We start from the raw sequence: 26,157 nt of genomic DNA, 5'->3' as shown, positions 1-26,157 counted from the left end.
AAAAAGCTCAGGTTGGACTTCTCCTTTAAGTGTAAATGTGAGATCTGGGGTCTTTTTGACCCCAGATCTCACATTTAAAGAGGAAGTAATCCCTGATGGGTTTTACTTCTTTTTTTTTTTCCCCTGCAAAGTAAAAGCATAATGGGTTAGTATGCATCGCATACTAGTCCATTATGTGCTACTTACCTGCAATGGAAGCCCACGCCGTCCCTGCTGGTGGCCGCATCCATCTTCGCCCCTCTTCCTTCTGGAGCTGCGGACTCTGGCTCTGTGACTGGCCAGAGTCACGTGATGTCACTCCCGCGCATGCACGTCGGAGCCATCAGTCGCAGGATTTGCTAGTGAAGACAGCATGGATGACATTGGCGCAAACGTATATGTTAAATAGCTTCTAAACCGTGTAGCTTATTTCAACAAAGTGTATTTCTTTCTCGAACATCACGGGACACAGAGCCACAGTAATTACTGATGGGTTATATAGGTATCACTGGTGATTGGACACTGGCACGCCCTATCAGGAAGTTCAACCCCCTATATAATCCCTCCCCCTTGCAGGGATACCTCAGTTTTTACGCCAGTGTCTTAGGTGATGGACGTGTAAAGATGTCCTGTGCTGAGCTCCAAAGGGAATATCCTATATCCTATACTGGGGCAAGCCAGGCGAACCGGATCCATTCAAAGTGTCTTTTCATGGCCGAATTGAATGGTACCCGGGCCTCGTGTCCGAAGAAACGAGGTTTTACCCGTAACGCTTCTCTTTTTAGAGAGCTGGACCCCGCAGATCAGAAAATGGCTTTAAACTTCCTAATTTCTGGCGAGGTGCTTTACGGTCCCAAAACTGTTGGATCCCCCTACTGATGGGGGCCCCAGTCTCTGATGGTTTTTTCAAACGGAGCCCACCGTGAGAGGTGAAGATTGGGTCTGTGTAAACTGCACCCTGCGGCTGGATAAGGTAAGAGGAGATTCCACAGAATTTTTGAGTTCTAGTGGCTTTTCTCCTTTAAGGTAAATGCATGCTATGCCTATTGTGACCACCGGGGGCTGCCAAGAGCACAACCTGCACATGCTGACTGTCTGTCTCAGTGTTCATCGTTGGTGTTTTTTCCTCACAGCGTCTCAAGCTGGCTGCAAAGAAGGTAAGATGTAGGAGGGATTTCTCATGTTTGAATGTTCCCCCCAGGCTAGAGGGACCACAGGGGTCTAGAAAGTGGTTATACCACCCGGACTCTGCGGCCTAATGGCCACCATCTCTGAAGATAGCCGTTCAGGCAGATCTTGTACCAGCCTCCCCCCCCCCCCGCTCCCAGCCTTCCTCCAGAAGCATGACAGGAGAGTCGGCCAGCGTGGGAAGCGCTTGTTTTTTTTTCAAAACTCGAGGGGGGGGGGGTGGTAGAGGGGGAGGGGCGGGACACAGGCATTCTCCTAGGCAGCATTTACTGAAGTAGCACCAGACTGAGCATTGGGTAGCAAGGCTTTTAGCCAGACTACATCGCTCAGCGGGCAGTGTTCATTTGTATACCTCACACCTTGTTGCTTTGCACTATGGGTAGAAGAGTTCTGAGGGCCCCCTGTCGGCAGCATCCTCCCCCCTAAAAGATGGGCCAGGGACGGCTAGCCAGGGAGAGCCATCGGGGTCAGGGGCTACACCTGCTTCTGGCACTTCAGCCCCTGTACATATTACACAAGAGGTTTTTTCCTCAACCATTAATGGTCTAGAGGAAAGATTAGTGGCCGTGATTACGTCTTCACTCAGTGGAAGAAAACGCACTAGGCTTTCCTCTGTTCCCCAAGACCCTCAGACAGAGGAGCTCTGGGATAAAGGAGATGAATCCCTTTCAGAGGATCGGGATGGGATGGATGATTCCTCTTCGGAGGATTCAGGTGGAGAGGGACCCTCTGTGACTTCCCAAGAGGAGAAAGTCTTAGTGCAGATCCTCACTGGATTGGTCCGCTCCACATTTAAGTTGCCCATACCTGAAACTGCTAAAGAATCCTCTTCTGTTTTGGGGTCACTGAAACCTTTCCAAGCAGCACATGCTTTTCCTGTTCATACTTTACTTGAAAAGCTCATTTATTCTGAGTGGGATCACCCAGACAAACGTTTTTTTTCACCGAGAAAGTTTTCAACACTTTATCCGATGGAAGAAAAGTTTATTAAAATGTGGGGAATACCGGTTATTGATGCCGCCATTTCCTCCGTAAATAATAGCCTGACTTGTCCTGTAGACAATGCTCAGATGCTCAGGTATCCTGTAGATAAAAGGATGGAATCCCTATTGAAGGATGTTTTCTCCTTAGCAAGATCAGTGGCCCAACCTGCAGTAGCAGCGATTGGAGTCTGTCAATACTTAAGAGACCATGTTAAGCAGGTCATCAAAGTATTACCTGAACAGCAGGCCCAGGGGTTTGCTAACCTTCCAGCGGCCTTATGCTTTGTGGTTGACGCCATTAGAGATTCTATCGTGCAAACCTCCCGTCTTTCACTGGGGTTGGTGCATATACGTAGAATCCTATGGTTGAAAAATTGGTCAGCCGAAGCACCATGTAAGAAGTTACTGGCTGGGTTTCCATTTCGTGGTGCAAGGTTGTTTGGAGAGGACTTGGATAACTATATCAAGAGAATCTCTTGTGGGAAAAGCACTCTCTTACCTGTCAAGAAGAAGAGTAAGCGTCCCTCTTTCAAACGGACTCTTTCCCCAGCGCCGGGGGCTTCAGCCTCCAGGCAGTCTCGACGGCCGCCTCCATCGGGGTCCAGAGACAAGAGTCAACCCCAGGGACAAAAGAGGTCCTGGGGAAAGAAGCCTACTAGGCAAAACACTAAGACCTCTGCATGAGGGGGCGCCCCCGCTCACTTGAGTGGGGGAAGACTGCGACAGTTCTCAGAGCTCTGGCAGGAGGACTTCCAGGACAGATGGGTAATCTCCACGGTAACCTTAGGGTACAAGCTGGAGTTTCAGGAATTCCCCTCTCCTCGGTTCCTCAGATCAGGTGTTCCCAGAGACCCAGAGAAGTACCAGTCGCTCCTTCTAGCGTTAGGGCTACTTTTGTCGCAGGAGGTCATTATGATAGTTCCCGCAAAGGACCAGGGATTGGGCTTCTATTCCAACCCTTTTATGGTCCAGAAGCCAAATGGGGATGTCAGGCCCATTCTGGACTTAAGGGATCTGAACCGATTCCTAAGGATTCAATCCTTCCGCATGGAATCAATTTGAACAGTAGTTCCCACCCTGCAGGGAGGAGAATTTCTGGCATCAATAGACATCAGAGATGCATATCTGCATGTGCCCATTTTTCCTGCTCATCAGAAGTTTCTGCGCTTCGAGGTAGGAGGGCGCCATTTCCAGTTTGTGGCTCTGCCTTTCGGGATAGCCACTGCATCTCGAGTGTTCACAAAGATCTTGGCTCCTCCTCTGGCCAGATTAAGGGCTCAGGGTATAGCTGTCATAGCATACCTAGACGACCTGCTCTTGATAGACTGGTCGGTAGCCTCTTTGAATGGAAACTTGAGGACCACAGTCAGGTATCTAGAACACCTGGGTTGGATCCTCAACTTAGAAAAGTCTTTCCTAAAACCAGTAAGAAGACTGGAGTATTTAGGTCTGATTATAGATACAAGCCAGGAGAAAATATTTCTACCCCAGGCAAAGATCACTGCTTTGAGAGAGCTGATTCTGACAGTAAGGACCAAGAGGGGTCCCTCAGTCCGCCTTTGTATGAGGCTACTAGGGAAGATGGTGTCTTCATTCGAAGCAGTTCCCTATGCTTAGTTTCACTCAAGAATGCTGCAACACAGTATTCTGTTGACCTGGAACAAGAAGGTTCAGGCATTAGACTTTCCGATGCACCTGTCGCATGCGGTGCGTCAGAGCCTCAATTGGTGACTCAAACCCAAGAACCTGCAGAAGGGGAAATCCTTTCTACCGGTTACCTGGACGGTAGTAACAACAGATGCCAGTCTGTCAGGTTGGGGAGCAGTTCTGGAACAAGCTGCGGTCCAAGGGGTATGGTCCAAGACAGAGAGGACTTTACCCATCAACATTCTGGAGATCCGGGCGATACATTTAGCTCTAAAAGCCTGGACTATCAGGCTACAGGGTTGTCCGGTCAGGATCCAGTCCGACAATGCCACAGCAGTGGCTTATGTCAATCATCAGGGAGGCACCCAGAGCCGAGCTGCTCAAAAGGAGGTGAACCAGATCTTAGTCTGGGCAGAGATGCATGTGCCATGCATATCGGCAGTTTTCATCCCGGGAATAGAGAATGGGCAGGCGAACTATCTAAGCCGCCAGCAGTTACTTCCAGGGGAATGGTCTCTGCATCCCGACGTCTTTTGGGCCATATGCCAAAGATGGGGGGTTCCAGATGTAGATCTCTTTGCATCCCGGTTCTACACAAAGATAGACAGATTTGTGGCAAGGACAAAAGATCCTCTTGCATGCGGGACGGATGCGTTGGTGATTCCGTGGCATCGGTTCTCACTGATTTACGCATTCCCGCCTATTCTGCTATTACCACGACTCCTTCGCAGGATCAGGCAGGAAAGGAAGTCGGTACTTCTGGTGGCCCCCGCTTGGCCCAGAAGGACTTGGTATGCAGAAATAGTAAGGAGGACGGTGGGTTCCCCGTGGACCCTACCGGTACGCCCAGACCTGTTATCCCAAGGTCCGGTGTTCCATCCTGCCTTACAAACGCTAAATTTGACGGTTTGGCTATTGAGACCCACGTTCTGAAGAGTCGTGGGCTCTCAGGTCCTGTCATATCTACCTTGATTAATGCAAGGAAGCCAGCTTCCAGGATGATTTATCATAGAGTCTGGAAAGCTTATATAACCTGGTGTGAATCCAGAGGTTGGCATCCCAGGAAATATGTCATAGGTAGAATTCTTGATTTTCTACAATTAGGATTAGAGATGAAGCCGGCCTTGAGTACCATCAAGGGCCAGGTCTCTGCTTTATCAGTATTATTTCAGCGGCCACTTGCTTCGCATTCTTTGGTCCGAAATTTTATGCAGGGGGTGATGCGTCTTAATCCTCCGGTTAAAGCGCTCCTAAACCCCTGGGACTTGAACTTGGTCCTGGCTGTGTTACAAAAACAGCCTTTTGAACCAATAAGTCAGATTCCTTTGGTCTTGTTGACAAGGAAGTTAATTTTTCTGGTGGCCATCTCTTCTGCTAGAAGAGTATCAGAATTAGCAGCTCTTTTCTGTAAGGAGCCTTATTTGATTATACACAAGGATAGAGTGGTACTGCGCCCTTATCCTAGTTTTTTACCGAAGGTGGTTTCTGATTTTCATTTAAACCAAGACATTGTTCTGCCTTCCTTTTTTCCAGATCCCTGTTCTCCGGAAGAGAGATCTCTACATTCGTTGGATGTAGCAAGAGCAGTTAAGGCCTATCTAGGGACAACTGCTCAGATCCGCAAGACGGATGTTTTGTTTGTGCTGCCAGAGGGTCCCAAAAGAGGACAGGCAGCGTCAAAAGCTACCATTTCTAAATGGATTCAATAGTTGATCATTCAAGCTTACGGTTTGAAACAGAAGATTCCTCCGTTTCAGATCAAGGCACATTCCACAAGGGCTATTGGTGCTTCTTGGGCAGTGCATCACCGGGCCTCTATGGCTCAAATCTGCAAGGCCGCAACCTGGTCTTCAGTTCATACATTCACCAGATTCTATCAGGTGGATGTGAGAAGGCATGAGGATATCGCCTTTGGGCGTAGTGTGCTGCAGGCAGCGGTACAGGGTCCTCAGGTCTGTTTGCACCCTACTTGGTCGTGGTTCCCCCCCCTCAGGTAGCATTGCTCTGGGATATCCCATCAGTAATTACTGTGGCTCTGTGTCCCGTGATGTTCGAGAAAGAAAATAGGATTTTTTAAAACAGCTTACCTGTAAAATCCTTTTCTTTCGAAGGACATCACGGGACACAGAGGTCCCGCCCCTCTTCTAATACACTATATTGCTTGGCTACAAAACTGAGGTATCCCTGCAAGGGGGAGTGATTATATAAGGGGTTGAACTTCCTGATAGGGTGTGCCAGTGTCCAATCACCAGTGATACCTATATAACCCATCAGTAATTACTGTGGCTCTGTGTCCCGTGATGTCCTTCGAAAGAAAAGGATTTTACAGGTAAGCTGTTTTAAAAAATCCTATTTTTTTCAAAAAAAATTGCGCTTGTAAGACCGCTGCGCAAATACGGTGTGACAGAAAGTATTGCAACGACCGCCATTTTATTCTCTAGGGTGTCTGAAAAGTATATATATATATATATATATATATATATATATATATATATATATATATATATATATATATATATAAAATGTTTGGGGGGTTCTAAGTAATTTTCTAGCAAAAAAAAAAACGTTTTTAACTTGTAAACACCAAGTCTGAAAAATAGGCTCGGTCCTTAACTACTTCAATACCAGGCACGTTCGCTCCTTCCTGCCCAGGACAAAAGCTTTCAGTGCTGTCGCACTTTGAATGACAATTGCACGGTCATGCAACACTGTACCCAAACAAAATTGTTATCATTTTTTTTCCCACAAATAGAGCTTTCTTTTTGGTGTTATTTGATCACCTCTGCGGTTTTTATTTTTTGCGCTATAAACAAAAAAAAAAACGACAGTTTTGAAAAAAAAAACGATGGGCACTGATAGGCGGCACTGATGGCCACAGATAGGTGGCACTGGATAGGCAGCACTGATGAGGAGCTACTGACAGGCATTACTGAGTGGCATCTGAAGGGCACTGACAGGCATTACTGATGGGGCACTGATTGGCACTTTCATGGGCACTGTTGTGGGCACTGTTTGACACTTTTATGGGCACTGGCAGGTGTTTATTATGGGGCACAGGCTGGCAGGTGATTGGCACTTATTGGCAGCTGGATGGGCACATCTGATGTGGGCTGCACTGATAATCAATGTGCCGATTATCAACACAGACCCCCCTCTGACAGGGAGAGCCATCAATTGGCTCTCCCTGTCAGCATGAACCGAGGAAAGCTGTTTACCGGCACTTCCTGGTTCATGCGATGATCAGCTGTGATTGTTCACAGCTGATCACGTGGTAAGAAGCCTCTGTCAGAGGCTCCATACCACGATCGGAGTTGCGGTGTGTCAGAATGACACACCGCACCTCCGATCGCCATGCTGCGCGCCCCCGCTTGCTATCCTGATCATGTCTGATCAGGATAACTAAACCACTTTGCCACCGTCATATTGCTATATGGCGGGTGGCAAGTGGTTAACTAGTTAAATAAATTTTAGTTAGCATGTTCAATACTTTTCATTGTGTCATTACATTTTTTTTACACATAACTTAATTTCTGAAATTACTTGTTTTAGTTTCATGTATGGATTGCATGAATTGTTACCGACAAGTGGTGAAAATGTCATGTCAATAGCACCTTTAGAAATATATTTACCTAGAAAAATGGTGACGTGTTCAATACTTATTTTACCCGCTGTATTTCATTTTTAGCATGCTTTTTTGACATATAGAGGTATAAGAGCCCTATAATTAGCAGAGTAGCAAAGGGTTGCAGTTTTTTCAAAACTGCAAAGTCATTGCTTTTGTTTTATGGGGCAGTGCCATTGGAGATTAACCACTTGCTTACTGGGAATTTAAACCCCCCTCCTATCCAGACCAATTTTCAGCTTTCAGTGCTCTCACACTTTGAATGACAATTACTCAGTCATGCAACACTGTACCCAAATTATTTTTTTGTCCTTTTTTCATACAAATAGAGCTTTCTTTTGGTGGTTCTTGATCACCTCTGGGTTTTTTATTTTTTGCGCTATAAATGAAAAAAGACCGAAAATTTTGAAAAAAAAAAAGAATTTTTCTTAATTTCTGTGATAAAATTTTGCAAATTAGTAATATTTCTTCATAAATTTTGACCACAATTTATACTGCTACATATCTTTGGTAAAAATATCCAAAAATTTGTGGAAATTATTTGGTCTGTGTGAAAGTTTTAGAGTCTACAAGCTATGGTGCAAATCATAAAAAAATGATCACATCTGATGTACTGGTGGCCTATCTCATTTCCTGAGACCCTAACAAGCCAGGAAAGTACAAATGCCCCCCAAATAACCCCTTTTTGGAAAGTAGACATTTCAAGGTATTTAGTTAGAGGCATGATGAGTTATTTGAAGTTGTAGTTTTTTCCCACAATTCTTTGCAAAATTGAGATTTTTTTTCCCCCCACAAAATTGTCATTGTAATAGCTTATTTCTCTCACATGGCATGTGTATACCACAAATAACACCTCAAAATACTTTCTGCTACTCCTCCTGAGTAAAGCGATACCATGTGTGTGGGACTTTTTCACTGCCTGGCCACATACAGAGGCCCAACATGCAGGGAGCACCATCAGGTGTCCTAGGAGCATAAATTACACATCACATTTCTCAACCACCTATTACACTTTTGAAGGCCCCGGAGCACCAGGACAATGGAAACACCCACAAAATGACCCCATTTTGGAAAGCTAATACCCTAACATATAATCTATGAGGCATAATGAGGCTTTTGAACAGTTCATTTTTTTCAAAACATAGCATTTAGATAGCAAAAATGACACCACAAAATACATTCTGCTATTCCTCCTGAGTATGGCGATACCACATGTGTGAGACTTCTACACAGCCTGGCCACATACAGAGATCCAACATGCAAGGAACACCGTCAGGTGTATCAGGGACACATAGCATGCACATACCAAGAATTACACCCCAAAATACATTATGCTGAGCAAAGCATAAACAAAAGATTACCTGTGGTTGTAGTAGCGCAGTTGTACACAGGAGGATAGCACTGGTCCAGGCAGCAGGCAGGGACTTGGTCAGCAACGGCGAACACAATTGTCCAGGCAGCAGGCAGGGTTACTGTCCATATAAAGTCCAGGGTCAGTGCAGGCAGAGATATTGTCAGCAGTGCCAAAAATATTGGTCCTGGTAGTAGGCAGGCACATGTGGTGTGGTCAGTGTGACATGCAGAGGCATGACGGCAGGAAGTCCTACAGGCAGAAGTAGGGCCTCGTTCAGGACAGAATGGGGACAGGGGTAGAGGCTTCTCCCACCCAAATCTCTTTGAAGCCTCCGAGTCTCCAGACCCTAATCTAGGATTGAGAAAACAAACAAAATTGTTTTCTTCATCCAGAAAAACAATTCTGGAGCCCCTCACATATGTTAGACCCCTGTGTTGAATCTCACTAGTCCAGTAGCAGGGTACAAGATCAGTCCATGAGGCAGGCAAAAAACATGGTCAAACAGTCCAAGGTCAGTTCCAGATCAGGCAGATGTATGTACAGAATCGTTAGGCAGAAGCATGGTCGAATAACAGTCCAGGGTCAGTTCCAGATCAGGCAGAGATGTGTACAGAATCGGCAGACAGAAGCGTGGTCTAATAACAAGCCAGGGTCAGTTACAGAGCAGGCAGTAGCATAAGGGGTGTGAGGGTAGATTGCTGGAACTGAGGCTTGCGTTTACCATACTTCACTAATAATTTACTGAAGTATTATAACGCCGAAAACATTCACCTACGCAGAGGGCTGGTTCGGAAGGACATTGTGCACAATAAAAAGATGTCTCTTCTGAATCCTGCTCTGGTACACACCTTACATTTTTTTTGACGTTGTTGGCCTGTTGGTTTGGGAGGGATTTTATCGGGAAAGTGGCGTTCGGAGAATCGACTAAGAACATCTGATCGGATATTTTCTGGTGGGCCGTTCTGGAATATAAGGGCAGTGAAAACTTCCTCCTGGTAGCCAAGGAAAGGTTTGGGGTTTTGGGTGGAGTTGCGGTAAATTACATATGAAGTGTATATGGCCAAGAAAATAAATTGCGACTTTTTTATACCAATGGTATGTCCGTCTTGTGGCAAGGTATGGTTCCAGCATCTAGTCATTGAAGTCGACCCCCCATAAACAAATTATAATCATAGATACATTTAGGTTTTTGTATGGGGCCATTCCTTCTGGGGATTTCCACGAAGGTATCATTGTGGATTGAAGACAACATGTAGACATCCCTTTTGTCCCTCCACTTCACTGCCAAAATCTCCTTGTTTCGTAGACTTGCCATTTCTCCTTTTCTCAATTTCTTATTGACAAGACTTTGAAAGCCTTTCCGGTTCTTTTTTACGGTACCACATGCTGGCGTCTTCTTCTGGTGAAGGTTGTGGAACAGGGGCAGAGATGTGTAGAAGTCTACGTATAAATTGTAGCCTTTCTCCAGTAGGGGGTATATGAGGTCCCAAACAATTTTCCCACTTGATCCCAAGTAATCTGGGCAGTTAGGGGGTTGCAGCTGGGTGTCCTTCTCTTTGTACACTTTGAAGGCATATATGTACCCTGTTAATTTGTATACCTTCACCCCATAGCGGGCCCGTTTAATGGGAATAAATTGTTTGATTTTTAAGTCTGCCACCAAATTTGTGCACTGATGAGGTGGCACAAATGGGCACTGATGAGGTGGCACAGCTGGGCACTGATGAGGCGGCACAGATGGGGCGGCACAGATGGAGCGGCACATATGGGCACTGATGAGGCGGCACAGATGTGCACTGATGGCACAGATGTGCACTGAGGCAGCACAGATGGGCACTGATTGGCACAGGTGGGCACTGATGAGGTGGCACAGGTGGGCACTGATTGTGAAGATGTGCAGATGGACACTGATCACCGCTGGGCAGACAGGTGGGCACCGATTGGCACAGGTGGGCACCAATTGGCACAGGTGGGCACCAATTTGCACAGGGGGGCACTGTACTGATGGGGCACTGTACTGATGGGCACTGTAGGCACTGTAAACATTTTTTTTTAACTGACAAAAACTCACAGATCGCTGACAGATTCTCTCTCTCCTAACACGCTGTCTCTGTGTGAGGAGAGAGCGCCGGCAATGAGATGATCTCATATGTTTACATTTGAGATCATCACTCATTGGCCATTGCGATCGCGCTGTAAATGGCCGCTGTGATTGGCCATTTACAGTGATCTGTGATTGGCTGTATCCAAGGGACACGGCCAACACAGAATTTCCCCGATTCGCGCACGGGGAGCGAGGAAAGGGGGAGGCCGTCATATGTGTGAGGAGAGAGCACCGGCAATGAGATGATCTCATATGTTTACATTTGAGATCATCACTCATTGGCCATGGCGATCGCGCTGTAAATGGCCGCTGTGATTGGCCATTTACAGTGATCTGTGATTGGCTGTGTCCAAGGAACACGGCCAACACAGAATTTCCCGATTCACGCACGGGGAGTGAGGAAAGGGGGAGGCCGTCATATGACGGCCTCCCGGGAATGGAGATTCGCGCTGTAGCCGTCATTCGCGCGCTGTAGCCGTCATTCGGCTAAGGCCAGATGTCAAGTGGTTATGGAAAGCTGCATTACTGAGCTACTATTTGAACATGCTAATTCCCAGGCTGTCATTGCTTTCAATGCTGTCTGAGTCATTGTCCTAGAAGAAAGGAAGAAAGAAAGAAACAAATAGTTCTTACAATTTTCTGACAAACATTTACAGCATGCTTGTTTGATTCACTATGTCTGGTCTCCCACAGTACACAGAACATGGAAATATAATTATTTTAGTAACTATAAACTGCTAAACACCTTTTCTCATCAGCAGTATATAGCAGTCTTATGACTTCTATCAGTGTCAGGTTAAAGCTTGTAGGATGAGTTTTCATTCTACTCTGACTGTCCTATGAAGCTGCAGGACCCCTAAACCTCTGTCTGGAGAGTGCTGATTGGCCCCTGTGCCAATCACATGTACCCTCCCAAGAAAAAAAAAAAAATATCTAGCAATACACACCAAACTGAGCACGTGCAGAATGACTCCAAGGCTCTGTACTATCAGGAGATGCATTGGGGACAGTGGCATGTTTTAATGCATATACAGACAGAATTTACTGTTCAGTATGTTTACAGTGTTACTAAACCCTTACGTCAGACATCTAGCATTTTCAGAAGGAGGCCTGGTATGACAGCCATCACGCTATTACATTGAGTCACTGGCCTCAACACAGTTGCAACAGAAGCTAGCAAATAGATACTGTGTTTTTGTGCTTAAACTCTTGAACCTGCTACTGGGGCAAAAATACAATCTACTTTGAAATCTTTACTAAGCAAGTGACTATTTTTTCCTTTATGGCATTAATCGATACACTTTGATTTGAAAAATAGAGTTAAACTGTTATCAAATATACCAACATTATAAATGTTATTTGGAAAGATCTTTGAACAGGGATGTTGTGCGTGCCTGATTTATTCAAAATGACCTGAAAATGACATGCTAGTTTTGTTGGCTCTTTTTTGTATGCTGTACCTTAATGACAAGGTGATGTGTTCTCATTTTTCCTTCAGCCAACTCAAACAGTGATGCCAGGTCAAGTAATGAGAGTAACAACTGGTGCTCCAATTCCATGTGGTGCTGATGCAGTAGTACAAGTGGAGGATACTGAGCTCATTAGAGAATCAGATGACGTAAGTAAATGTGTATCTCATTCTTTTCCTCAAAATTATTTTGTCTTTGGTGCAATAGACACATTTACAGCACCACACAAATCATACCACATATCAAGCATATTTTGGTCATGTCAAGAGATAGGATTGATTATTTCTTTTGTTCAAGTTGGCCTAAATTTTTTTCATCTTTTTTTTCGAAAACTACCCATTCTGTACATGCCATCACTTGCAGCTTGTCTGCATTGCTTATCTTGTAGTAAAAACATCTTATTTTACAGGGAACAGAAGAACTGGAAGTTCGTATATTGGTGCAGGCTCGTCCAGGGCAAGATATAAGGTGATCTTGAAATATTAATTATTTTACAAATATAATTCCCATGGCTTCCTATCCCTTGACCCTTTCCTCAGCAACCTTCCTAAAGTCTTATGCCCTGTACACACGACCGGTTTTGCCGTCGGAATAAACTCCGAAGGTTTCTCTGACGGAATTCCATTCAAGTGGTCTTGTCTACACATGGTCAACCCAAAGTCCGACTGTCAAGAACGCGGTGATGTACAACACTTACGACGGGACTAGCAAAAGGAAGTTCAATAGCCAGTAGCCAATAGCTTCCGTCTCGTACTTGCTTCAGAGCATGCATCATTTTTTGGTCCGTCAGAACAGCATACAGACGAGCGGGTTTCCTGATAGGAATTGGTTCCGTCGGAAATATTTAGAACATGTTCTATTTCTAGGTCTGTCAGAATTTTCGAAAAAAAAAAAGTCCGATGAGGCCTACACACGATCGGAATAGACGATGAAAAGCTTCCATCTGACTTTTTCTGTCAGACATTCCGCTCGTGTGTACACGGCTTTATACTCACCAGGCTTACTCCACTGAAAGTTTCTTCCTGCAGCCTACTGAGAGCCGCACAGCCGCCAATGCATAGTACTCCTACCCGGGCTTTTCTTCTTTTGAGCATGCATGCAATAATCTCCATATAATTCTATGGAGAGCATATCTTAACAAATATGAATGAAGATTCTTTTGCACATGCTGCATATCTGGCATATCTGGCAGGTGAAACTTTGGGGAGGTTCTTTGGAGGGGAGGTAGGATATTTATTATAATTAAATAATTGTTAGTGATTCAGGGCATACATAATTATGCATGAAAGAGTCATCACAGTTGCAGAGACAAAATGTGTTTTTTACAGTCGTAAACATTGTATGTCAGTGTTTTGTGCTGTTTAAATATTTTCTATCCTTTTTTTTTGCAGACCAATTGGCCATGATATTAAAAGAGGCGAGTGTGTATTGGCAAAGGGAACGCACATGGGACCATCAGAAATTGGTCTACTGGCAACTGTTGGTGTCACAGAAGTTGAAGTACACAAATTCCCAGTAGTTGCAGTTATGTCAACAGGAAATGAGGTTTGTGCAGCTAGGATATTATGAAACTTTTGTTTTTATTAATTTATTATTCCACAAGTTTTCCTGGGCCGCAAAGAATGGGTGGCTATACATATGTGAAGTAGAAAGCTGCTTAAATGCAGATTGATACTAATAATAGAGTATTTGGAATCTGTCATTGTCTATATTGATATTATAATTGAGTACTAATGCAAAGCAGTGTTGTTTGTTCAACTCTATTCATATCTTTGGACAGAATATAATATATATATATATATATATATATATATATATATATATACAATCCCCGAATCCAAACTTTTCTAGTACTGCCCATAGGTACCTCCAGCCGATACTGCCAAATGCCTTGTTGGCGTCTAGGGACAGGAGAGCCATGTGACCCCCGTTATCTGCTTGCAGTTGCATGTTTAGGAATAACCTCCTTAGGTTTGTAGCCGTGGACTTTTGTGGCATAAAGCCAGCCTGGCCCTGGTGAATAATTGAGGTTACTATCCCATTGACCAGGAGTGCCAAAACCTTAGCCAGTATTTTTATATCGCTGGAGCAATGAGATAGGCCTGTATGAGCCCGGGCAACTGGATCCTTCCCCGGCTTAAGTAACAGAATTACATTTGCTTTGGCCATAGAATCAGGGAGATTACCTTCATCGAAACATGCATTGAAAACCTTTAACAGTTCTGGCAGTGTTTGCTCACCGAATTGAGTGTACACCTCCATGGGGAGGCCGTCCTCTCCAGGCGCCTTACAGGTGGGGAAAGAGCCGGCCACCGCCTGCAGCTCCTCTAGTATAATCGGGGCATCCAATTGTTGCGGCATCCTGTGCATTTTCAAAAAAGTGATTCTGATCTCTGGCTGTTATTCGTAACTTGGCTGGGAACAACATGGAGTAGTGTAGCTGTAGCCTTTATAGCTGCTTTTTGACGTCTGCAAATTTGGACCTTCTGCGTTGCACTTCTGCCGAAAAGTCGGGGTAGAAGGATATTCTGGTGCCGTTGTACAGCACAGCACCTTTTTCTCTGGCCAGTCGCAGCACAATCTCACGATCCCTATAGTTGAGGAGTCTTGCTAGCATCGATCTTGGGGGGTTGCCGGGTGGTAGAGGACGTGGTGGCACCTTATATGCCCGTTCCACCGCATATAGAGGAGAAAAGGCCTCCTTACCGAACACCTCCTGCAGCCATCCTTCAATGAATGCAGTGGGGTCCCTAGGTTCCACCTTCTCTGGGAGCCCCACGATGTGGACATTGTTGCTTCTCAGGCGGTTCTGGATGTCATCAGTTTTATCAAAGCCCTGGCACGCTTGCTAAGTAGCCACCCTCACACCCCGGTTCAAATGGGGCATCTGGTCCTCTATGTCACTCACTCTACCCTCCACAGCAGTGGTCCTCTCTCTGATTTTCTGAATGTCTTGACGAAGGAGAGACACCGTCTCCTTCAGCCCCCCAAATTTCTCTTTCAAATCATCCACTGAGGCAGTGCATCTGTGTAAAGCATGTAATATTTCACTTAGTGTGTGTTGGGGGCTATCCTCCGATTGTATTTTAAACAGATGAGGCATGGGATCAGGGACAGACTCCATAAGTTCAGTGTCATCTAGCCTGTCTGTCTGCGCTCTGTCTGCCTGTGCTGTGGACACTGCATGTTGCTGTGCATTAGCCTGTGAGGGTTCTGCAGGGCCTGTCAGCTTCTGCGTATAGTATAACATGTCTCTGGGCTGGTCTTTATCCTTAGAGGGTTTTGTAGACTTACCCCCCTGGCTCCGGTTTCTTGTCTGGGCCTCGTGGTGTCCTCTGAGGCTAAGACTGCCGGCGCCATCTTGGAATTCCTGAGAGGCTGTGACCGCGGCTTCTCCCCGGTTCCCACGGGTCATCATGCCCGTCTTTTCGGCCTCCACAGGGTCCTGGGGTGTCAGTGGATCAGAAGGTGCTGGTACCATTCACTTTTGGGCGTCTACGGCGGCGAGGGAAGGATCGTTTCCAGGATCGCTAGCGGGCGCTCCGTGGAACAGGTCTGTTCACATGCCTCGTTAGGCCACGCCCCCCCATGTTTGTTATTTTTAACTAAAAAAAAAACTGAGACCTTACAATCACTTTAACTTCAGCTCAGTTAAGGAAAGACTATATCCCAAACAACAGGTAAGCTTGAAAAAAAAAAAAACAGAGGTATTGCCTGGATCAACCAATTAATTAATTAAGTAAATGGCCATTTTAGCGGGTGAGTATAAAACAATCATGTAGGCTAAGCCTGCATGCAGTTCCAGTTGCCCTAAATTTCTAGTAGCAAAAAACAGGAGAGAAAGAGTTCTCTAAAGGGGGTCAACAAAGAACACTGATGTTAATACAAAACCAGCTTTATTATTTACCCAAATTATAAACCAAATTGAAATACAAAAAAGTGAAAAAGGCAGCAATAGAGACTGACGGTTACCACAAACCAATTAAAAAATGGACAACGTTGTCACAGGGGGTGATTAAAAACATATGGGAGCCGCGGTTACACATCCACCCATACACATCATTCACACCTCTGGTATATTGATAAGGTATAATGAACAGGAAGGAAGTTCAGCCCAGTTGGAGTAGCAGTTGTAGGTAACAGTTAACCTGAAATGGAGTGTCCAGTATAGCAAGGGCAGATCTTATACCAATATATCTGGGATGTGGGTGGATGAATGATCTGGCTATAGGTTAGATGTAATATGTTCCACACAGATGGATCAATCTCCTAAAGAGATAACTTTACACTAACGTTGTGTATATAACAGCTGTTAAACAAGTTGCAAATCAAACCATGTCCCGATTCCAGCAAGGCAGGATGTACATCGAGAGCTTATATACCACCTCCTCCTCCCAGAGGCCGAGGTGGAGACAAGCGTATGAAGGGGCCCAGGGGGCACCCATACTGGTGCCTCTCACCTGTTGATAGAATCTCCCAAGGAATTGAAAGAAATTGTTGCCCAACATGAATTCAAGTATATCGATAATGAATACGTTATGGGCTCCCAGTAGTGGGTAGTGGATGTCAAGGAAGGTTTTTGTCGCTGGGATACCCCAGTGGTGGGGAATCGATGTATATAAACTTTCAACATCAATTCCCACCAGTAGGGCATTTGGTGACAAAGAAAAGTGGGATAGTTTAGAGAGTATGTCTCTGCTATCGCGGACGAAGGACCGTAGTTTGGTTACCATGTCTTTGATCATCGAGTCCACAAATTTACCGGCTCTCTCAAGGGGACCCTTGATAGCTGAAACAATCGGTCTCCCTGGGGGGTTGGTTAGTGATTTATGTAATTTAGGGATTATGTAGAAGGTTGGGATAGTAATATTTTCAGCTCTGAGGTATAGATATTCCTTTTTAGTAAGCAAACCCGCTTCCATAGCTAATTTTAACTTGGTATTCAGAGTGTCTAGGGCTGGGAATGGGGTACCAGTCAGTTTTTGATAAGTAGAGGTATCATTTAGTAATCTAAGAGCTTCGTCCTCATAGATTTTTTCACTGAGTAGGACCACATTGCCGCCCTTATCACTTCTTTTTATCACCAAGTTAGGAGCTTCCTGTAGTTCTTTTAATGCTTTTCTCTCAGAGCTGGTTAAGTTATTTGATCCCAACCATTCCCAATTAATCCTCCCAAGATCAAGTTTTACCTGATCTAGGAATAATTGAAGCCATTTGTGCTTTGATAGGGCTGGCATCTTGGTGGACTTGATTCTCAAATTAGATTTCCTTCTGATTGGGTAGCTGCTTTCAGTTTCAGAATCGCTATTAGCGTTTTCCTCCTAATAAAGATATTAAGTTGTTAATGGCCTCATTTTCCTCCTTGTCAAAATTAGGATCGGGGGTAGATCTATTATCGGGATTATTATGATGCCAAAGTTTGAAGAGGACCTTTCTAAGGAATAAATGTATGTCTTTAAACACTTCAAATTCATTCATGGGCGCAGTGGGGGAAAAAGATAGTCCTTTTTGGAGAAGTTTAATATGATTAGAATCCAATTGAAAATCAGATAAATTAACAATGCTCATATCAGTAAAGGCTGAGCTAGAGATTCCACTTAGCGTCTTTTCTGACTCCTTAGTCTCCCACTGCGCCGATTCTGAACTGTGTTTCGGTCCCTTCCTCTTCCTTCTACGTTTACGTTTCCTGTTTCCCTGAAATGACTTTTGTCCACTGATTGTTTGGGGCAATCTGCTGATATGTTGCCCTGAGGTTCCTCTAAAAAAGTGACATATGTTTTTAATCACCCCCTGTGACAACGTTGTCCATTTTTTAATTGGTTTGTGGTAACCATCAGTCTCTATTGCTGCCTTTTTCACTTTTTTGTATTTCAATTTGGTTTATAATTTGGGTAAATAATAAAGCTGGTTTTGTATTAACATCAGTGTTCTTTGTTGACCCCCTTTAGAGAACTCTTTCTCTCCTGTTTTTTGCAACAGGTAAGCTTGGTTTGTTGAAATGCTCCAAGAGACTAGTTCACAGAAAGAGGTCACAGAAAGATTTTGACTGACCTCGGCAATCAGAACGATACCTTGAATTCCTGTTTGGGCTTCACATTTGGCAAGTGCAATGTTTGAGGTGCAGTGAATAGGGCTATGTAGTTGCCAAATGTCCACTGTCCCAGAACACAGCAGAATATAACCCACCTGGTCTCTTATATGAATGGTTTTGCAATGAACCCTGGGTGCAGGCCTGGACTTGCCATAGGGCACACTGGGCATTTTCCTGGTGGGCCGGGGCAGCCAGGCCACATGTCTTAGGAAGACTATGACATGCAGGTCGGGCTGCGGGTGTATGGGTGGATTGCAGGGCCGGCCGCGGGTGGATGTATGGATGCAGAGCCGGCTGCGGGCGATGTGCTGCATATGCGGAAGGAGTGGAAGGAGTCTCACCATTCCCCCGCCCACCAAGCTGCTCCATAGCAACCTAGGCCACTGCTGAAGCGAAGGTCCCAGTTCGCGCATGCGCCTCGCAGCCGCCGGTCACCTGCAACCAGGAGAGAAGGAGGGACGAAGAGGCTGAGGACTGCCACACCACCACCTTCTGTATATGCAGCTGCAGGATCTCATACCCGCTTCCTGCACATGAAAGCTGGCTAGGAGCTGCCGCCGCTTATAGGGAAAGCAGTGCAGCTGGTGTACACCCACCTCTCTTCTCACCCACTTCTTTTCCTCATGGTCAAGGGATTTGGATCTGATGCTCCAGGGCCAGAGAGTGCTCCTTTGATAATGGTAGTTATGCTCTTTTTTCCTCTTATGTGACTGCAGTCTTCTAACCAGCCAGAGCATGGCCAGGCTTTTTTAATCAGTGTGCACCTGCTGTCTGGGCAGTGGCATAGCGTGGGGGGGGGGGGGGAGAGGAGGGTGCCGGGCTATGGCCCCCGGAGCAAAATTTAGAGGGGCGCTGTCCAGAGTGTGCTGCCCTTGATGTCATGTCAGGTTCCATGGCAGCGGGAGCGCGGCAGATTTCTCTGGGTGCAAGATAAGAATAGGTAAGTCCACGGATGGGGCGCAAATTACCTGCCTTACCCCGGAAGCTGACAACCTATGCTATGCCACTGTCTCTGGGCACTCCTCTCCCTCAGCAGTGATATGCCTGGCTGAGGTTGAAGGGTAGACCGTTCTACCCAGAAAAGTTGACTGTGGATGAAATATTTAACATGCTTTGTAAGCACTACTAAAAGTAATACTCAAAAAGCCAGTTATAAAGCAATACTCCTTTATAATTGGCTCTATAAGTAATGCTTTATAGCTGGCATTGCAGTACTAACAAAGCCAGTTGTAATGTATTAATCACAGAGCCAGTTATAAAACATTACAAAGCCTGTTATAAAGGAGTTTTTCTTAATAACTGGCTTTGTGAGTACTCCATTATATCTGGCTTTGGCCCCAATCTGTCACATTAAAGCGGAGTTCCACCCAAAAATGGAACTTCTGCGTTAAGTGCTGGTGACCCCCTGACATGCCACATTTGGCATATAATTTTTTTGGGGGAGGAGTGGGTACCCTATTTTTACAAGCACCCAGCTCCCACGTCCTCGCCTGGTGCAGCGGCGCCGGAGGGAGGATCACCCCCCCCTCCCTGCAATCTTCTGGAACACGTCACAGGTCCCAGAAGATTGCCCAGCCATTCACACCATGCAGCACGACTTGCGCATGCGTAGTGCATGCCCAGCTGTGAACCCACAGTCGGGCTCCCACAGTTGGAAAGCCAGCGCCACAGAGAGGAGGGGGAGAGGAGCGAGGCTTCCTGCACCCGCATTGCTGGACTGAGGGACAGGCGAGTGTCCAATTATTAAAAGTCAGCAGCTACACTTTTTGTAGCTGCTGACTCTTAAATGGGTGGAAATCCACTGCTTAGTCTAAAATGCCCGGGCCTACTTTTCATCCCAGTCCGGGCCTGCCTGGGTGCATGGGTGGATTGGCAGGTCAGTGCAACCCCAGTAATCCCAGGTTCAAGAGTTTTGCTGGTCCTTGGAAAGACTGAAACTCTGTATGCCGATAAAAGGAAATGATCTTCATAGCAAGTGAATTTGAGAATAAACTGTGAAGATCTTGCAAGTTACCTATTATAAATATATAAATAAATGTATTTAGTGCTTTGGTGATAATCTACAGCTGCTAGCACTGATCATAAAGGCATGTGAAGACAATATAAATTAAAAAATTACTATGCTGCGCTCTCTCCAGATGATCTTCCCAACAATAAATCTAAAGTGCCAACATCGAAGCAAAAAATAAAAACGTGATAATATATATATATATATATATATATATATATATAAACAAAAAAAATTGTACATAAAGTCCTTTGTTGCTGTGATAATATAATCTGTGATGTGCGTTACACTCCACAGACAAAATGAAATAAGAATAATAAAACAAACTCTTTAAAGAATACATATATGGTGCCACAAATGTGAATCATAAAGTGCTATAGTGCATAAACCATTGACATCTTGATCAAACAAAGGTCAGTCCAACATTGATAGATATATAATCCTTGTTAGATATAAAATGGTGACTTCATAAAAACGTGAAAATAACGTGTTGTGGTGTCCACACTCAGGTGCTCCCCTCAGAGCGTGTGACCTCACAATTAAGTTCGGTCAACCACGCATGTGAATCACCTTAGGGATTCTAAGTTAGCTGTATGGTCCCAAACCACTCACTGGTGCTGTTTCCTCATATACAAACACTAAAAAGAAACTCCATAGCGTGATACTGTTTTAACACAGTTTATTGTACAAACAAAAAGCCCCAGTACAGGGTACTCACATGGGTTTAGGTGCTTGTAGTGCACCACTCTGTAATGTGTCTAAAACACTGGGTTTAGGTTGAGGTCGTATGTCCGTTCTCTGTGAGGCAGACTAGCTGCTTCCTACGTTTTTATGAAGTCACCATTATATACCTAACAAGGACTATATATTTATTATGCTGGACTGACCTTTGTTTGATCAAGATGTCAATGGTTTATGCACTATAACACTTTAAGATTCACATTTGTGGCACCATATATGTATTCTTTAAAGAGTTTGTTTTATTATTCTTATTTCATTTTGTCTGTGGAGTGTAACGCACATCACAGATTATATTATCACAGCAACAAAGGACTTTATATACAAATTTTTTTTTGATATATATATAGATATATATATAGATCTATATATATATCTATATATAGATCTATATATATATATTTATTTATTTTTTTATCACTTTTTTATTTTTTGCTTCAATGTTAGCACTTTAGATTTATTGTTGGGAATAACATCAGGAGATAGCGCAGCATAGTAATTTTTTAATTTATAGTGAATTTGAAAATGATGCTGCTTTGTTAATGAAAAAAACCTTTTGCTGTAAACTTGTGTGATGTGAAGGAAGTGTATGTTTCCCTCTAGCAGTGGTACCAGATGAAACAAAGGTTTTTCTGAAGTCCTCTGAGGGTCCCAGAGTGCCAGATCTCGAGATTATCAAGACAACTTTCCAAAATTGGCAAAATGGCTCGCTCTAAAGTATATGGGTGCATGGGTTATATGAAGAACCACAGGCTCCTGATTTTAAAAATATGTTGTTTGCTGTGAGCAAAGATGCAAAACCATTTGGAACACTCTTTGTAAATAGAATAAACAAGTTCTCACATGACACATGGCTGGATTATTGTGGTTGATTTGATGTATGGAAGGCAACTTAGAAGAATGCTGGACTGAACTTTGGAAGCAGTAGTGTTTAAAGCCATTCCATACAACAGTGTTACCAAAAGGGTTTCTTCTACAGTATGCAAGACTTTGGTGCTACTTGCCAGCCTTAGTCAAAAATGCTTGCAAGAGTTTCCTATAATAGATGAGCTGGTGTATAGTTATGTTGCCATGGGAGATAACCATTTAACTTAACTGTGTATGCTCAGGCTGTAGGTACCGTCCTGCCAAGGCTGAGACTGCAAAACTAATGTGTCATAATTACTAATGTTAAAAATGTAAAAGCATTGCAGGAACAAGATAAGTATCCACGGTGAAAAATGAGGACAACATCACCAAGTACTGTATTAGTCTGATAGAATAGAATAGAATAATAGATGTCACAAGCATAGATAAAGGTACAGGGAAATACTGCACAGAAAAAGAATCTCTTGTTGCTTTGGTGGGGGATAATTTGGGGGGGAGATTTTCAACCTTTAGAAAATTAGTCTAGGATGCATTAAATGGGAGGTCTTGGATTACTGAGCCCTTAAATAAGATGTCCTAGAGAGTGTCAGGCCTCTTTAAAGTTGCCAAAAAGGACTTTGCATTCCAAAGAAAACAGCCACTACAAAATGCTGATAGTGGAAACATACAGTGCCTTGAAAAAGTATTCATGCCCCTTAAAATTTTCCACTTTTTATAATGTTACAACCGAAAACCTAAATGTATTTTACTGGGATTTTATGTGATAGACCAACACAAAGTGGCACATAATTGTGAAGTGGAAAAACAATAATAAATGGTTTGCATTTTTTTTTTACAAATAAATATCTAAAAAGTGTTTTGTTCATTTTTATTCAGCCCCCTTTACTTTGACACCCCTAACTAAAATCTAGTGCAACCAGTTGCCTTTAGAAGTCACCTAATTAGTAAATGGATTGCCTCTGCATGTAATTTAATCTCAGTATAATGGCAGCTGTTCTGCGAAGCCCTCAGAGGTTTGTTATAGAGAACCACAGTGAACAAACAGCATCATGAAGGCCAAGGAACACACCATTTAAATGGGGTATGAATACTTTTTCAAAGCACTGTAACCCCTCTAAAGTCAACTTAAGGTGTATCAATGCGAAGAACTTTGAACTTAATTTGTTTGTCCTAGATGTTCAAAGCTAGGTATTCATATAAGGAGTTCTGCTAATGCCATATAGCCAGAAGAGCTCCCAGAACCATGACATTGTTTAGAATTTACCTCAGTATAAACTTATCAGACTAGGTAAATATCCTGATTGTAAAAAATTATCTGTGACCCAGACTGAATTATTCAGACATCACTCTTTAAGAAACTCTTAAAACTTCCCTTGGGTAATTATGCCTGCCTGTAGAGATTTAAAAGAAAATGTTTAAATCCACCTCTTTTTGAACTCTGGGGAAGAGCCCTTTAAAAACAGCTTGGGCAACTTCAGCTACAAACCACTCGAGTACTGATAGCCAGCAATATAATATTTGTTTAGGTTAAATACTCTTTAAATTAATTTACTGTATAATCGTAATATATGCCAACAGCCAGCTATAGGGGGAGTCACTGTATAATGCTTGCACTTTTTTTTGTTATTACTTTTTATCCTTGCATATGCAATAATGAATTACCTATCAGTGGAACGGAAATTGGAGGGATGTTAAGGGGCCTCAGACAAGAGTACCTAGACTCACAGCACCTAAAGGACTCTGCTGGGGGACTGTGAATAATAGAGGAGAATCTGGAAATGAACTTATAGTGATTGTAAAGTTTTTTTTCTATAGAAATAACAAACATGTTATACTTACCTGCTCTGTGCAGTGGTTTTGCAAAGGGCAGCCCAGATCCTCCTCTTCTCGAGTCCCTCTTCGGCTCTCCTCGCCCCTCCCTCCTGTCGGGTGCCCCCACAGCAAGCAGCTTTCTATGGGAGCACCGGAGTCGAGCTGCAGCTCCCTGTGTCCATTCAGACATGAAGCCCCGGTTCAGCCCTGCCCCCTTTCTTTCCTGATCGGCTAACTGACTTTGATTGACAGCAGCAGGAGCCAATCTAGAGGGAGAGTCCCGGATGGCCGAGGCACTCGTTGACATCGCTGGAGGAAGATCGGGCTCAGGTAAGTATTAGGGGGGCTGCTGCATACAGAAGGCTTTTTATTTTAATGCATAGAATGCATTAAGATACAAAACCTTCTGCCTTTACAACCATTTTAAAGCAATTTTGTAAATTTAGCAAAGAATTTATTCTTTTACATTGATGAATATAGAAACGCAAGAGCTTTCAAAACAAGTTATTTTTTGTATACATAGAATGATTTCCTACCATGTATATCTACATTCTTTTGCAGCTTTTAAACCCCGAAGACGATCTTATGCCAGGGAAAATACGTGATAGCAATCGCTCAACTCTTCTTGCAACAATTCAGGAACATGGCTATCCTACCATTAATTTGGGTATTGTAGGAGATAAGTAAGTGTCACTTTTTAAATGCATATATAATTTTAGGAACATTATTTCTGCATTCACGGTCAGTGCTGCAGTTGTGACTTACTATATGTCATTTCAGTTATAGTTCCACTTAACTGAGATATTTCACTGACACGTTTTACTTTTATATGTCATGTATGAAATACAAGAGGAAAATACTGAGATTATGAAGGTGCTCAAAGAAATGAGATGATTGCTGTATATTAAGAGATATTCCTCGACAAGAAGGCACAGACAGCAATAAAAACATTGTCAGAAGCAATAAACCTTTCTCACTCCACTAAAAATGTGTTCATGTCTGTCGCCAATGGAAAGATTTTCTATCACTTCCTGTCAGGAAAACAGACATAAAAACTTGATAAAGGCCCTAGCTCTACCCCACACTATTTGAAACAAAATAACAAATTTTGTCTAAAATTGGGATTTAACTATAATACTTGCCAAAGGCTTAGTAATTCTTTAAAGCTGCCCTCTGATTAAATCAGTACAACTTAGTCAGGGACCTTCCCAAGCTAGTAATAGGATAGTAAAGGAATGACCGCTCACGGATAAGGTCATCCCTGTGTTGTCTTCTCCTATAAGCAAGCTATTTGTATTACATAGACAGTAATACGTAATGGTAGGTACAGCCCTACAGCCGGGTGATAGTACTACCACTCCCTCTCCCACTCTGGCTTGGACATAACTGTATCTGGAGTAGGACATAAAGAGAGAATTAGATGCTTTGCTTTGCAATCACAGATTAGTGGATCCTGGGTGCAATGCACAGGCTCTTACAGACTCCCCCCCCCCCCCCCCCCCATTCCATGTTCGTACTGAGGTCCTTAGTTACAGTTACAGAGCTGGAGGAAGTATCAATAAAACTACGAGTGCAGTTCCATTCGTAACTAGGGCCTCTGACGCATTGAATTGTAGTTTATTCATCCTCTTTGAGGCCTGATTCACACCTATGCATTTTACTGCTTTTTGCATCCTGCACATTTTCACTACAAAACATGTTCCATTGGAAACCATGTTAAATGGACTGAGTGCAAAATGCAAAAAGCACAAAAAATGCATAGGTTTGAATCAGGCCTGAATGAGTGATGTTGGCTCTGCAGGCAGAGCCATGCACATCTGTGTAAATTTAAAAAGTCATAGGAGCCAATTGGAAGAAGAACGCCATAATCCTGTGAGGGCTGGAGGCGACCATGCACCATGGTACACCTTTGAAAAAAAAAAAAAACGTAGCCTTTAATGAAAACATAACGGGATTATATCTGTTGAATCTTAAATTTAAATATTTGTGATAGTAGATAAATATTATTTACACCACTCCCTCTTTAAAATGAATTTTCTTCCTTAAAGGAGATGGATGGGGTTGATAAAAATGCGCATACATACTCACCCCCATGCTGCAGCATTGGTTTGCACAACACAGATCACACTTGCAGCGCCATTCATTGGCAATGACACCTCAAATGAGGCCAGCAGGCGCATGTTTTCACACGTGTCAAAACGTGCAAAGGTCAACGCTCAAAGAGGTGCAGGAGTTTTTTGAGCATGTTTGTCACACATAGGGCAGCCCATTCAAATGAATGGGCTGCCCTATGCA

General features: G+C 43.8%; 1 protein-coding gene across 27 annotated transcripts in view; it reads left to right on the top strand.

The window, feature by feature from the left end:
- GPHN (gephyrin) overlaps positions 1-26,157 on the top strand; it is an 877,053-nt gene that overhangs the window by 810,271 nt on the left and 40,625 nt on the right. For all 27 annotated transcript variants that reach the window (XM_073610658.1, XM_073610659.1, XM_073610665.1 and 24 more), the window contains 4 exons: positions 12,376-12,495; positions 12,756-12,814; positions 13,738-13,891; positions 24,424-24,545. In XM_073610658.1, coding sequence (XP_073466759.1) covers positions 12,376-12,495; positions 12,756-12,814; positions 13,738-13,891; positions 24,424-24,545 — 455 coding nt within the window. The remainder of the gene's footprint in view (positions 1-12,375; positions 12,496-12,755; positions 12,815-13,737; positions 13,892-24,423; positions 24,546-26,157) is intronic.

The sequence above is a fragment of the Aquarana catesbeiana genome, linkage group LG13, assembly GCF_042186555.1.
Source record: "Aquarana catesbeiana isolate 2022-GZ linkage group LG13, ASM4218655v1, whole genome shotgun sequence".
Taxonomy (NCBI): Eukaryota; Metazoa; Chordata; class Amphibia; order Anura; family Ranidae; genus Aquarana; species Aquarana catesbeiana.
The sequence above is the reverse complement of the archived record's forward strand: the minus strand, read 5'-3'. Positions and strand labels throughout refer to the sequence as shown.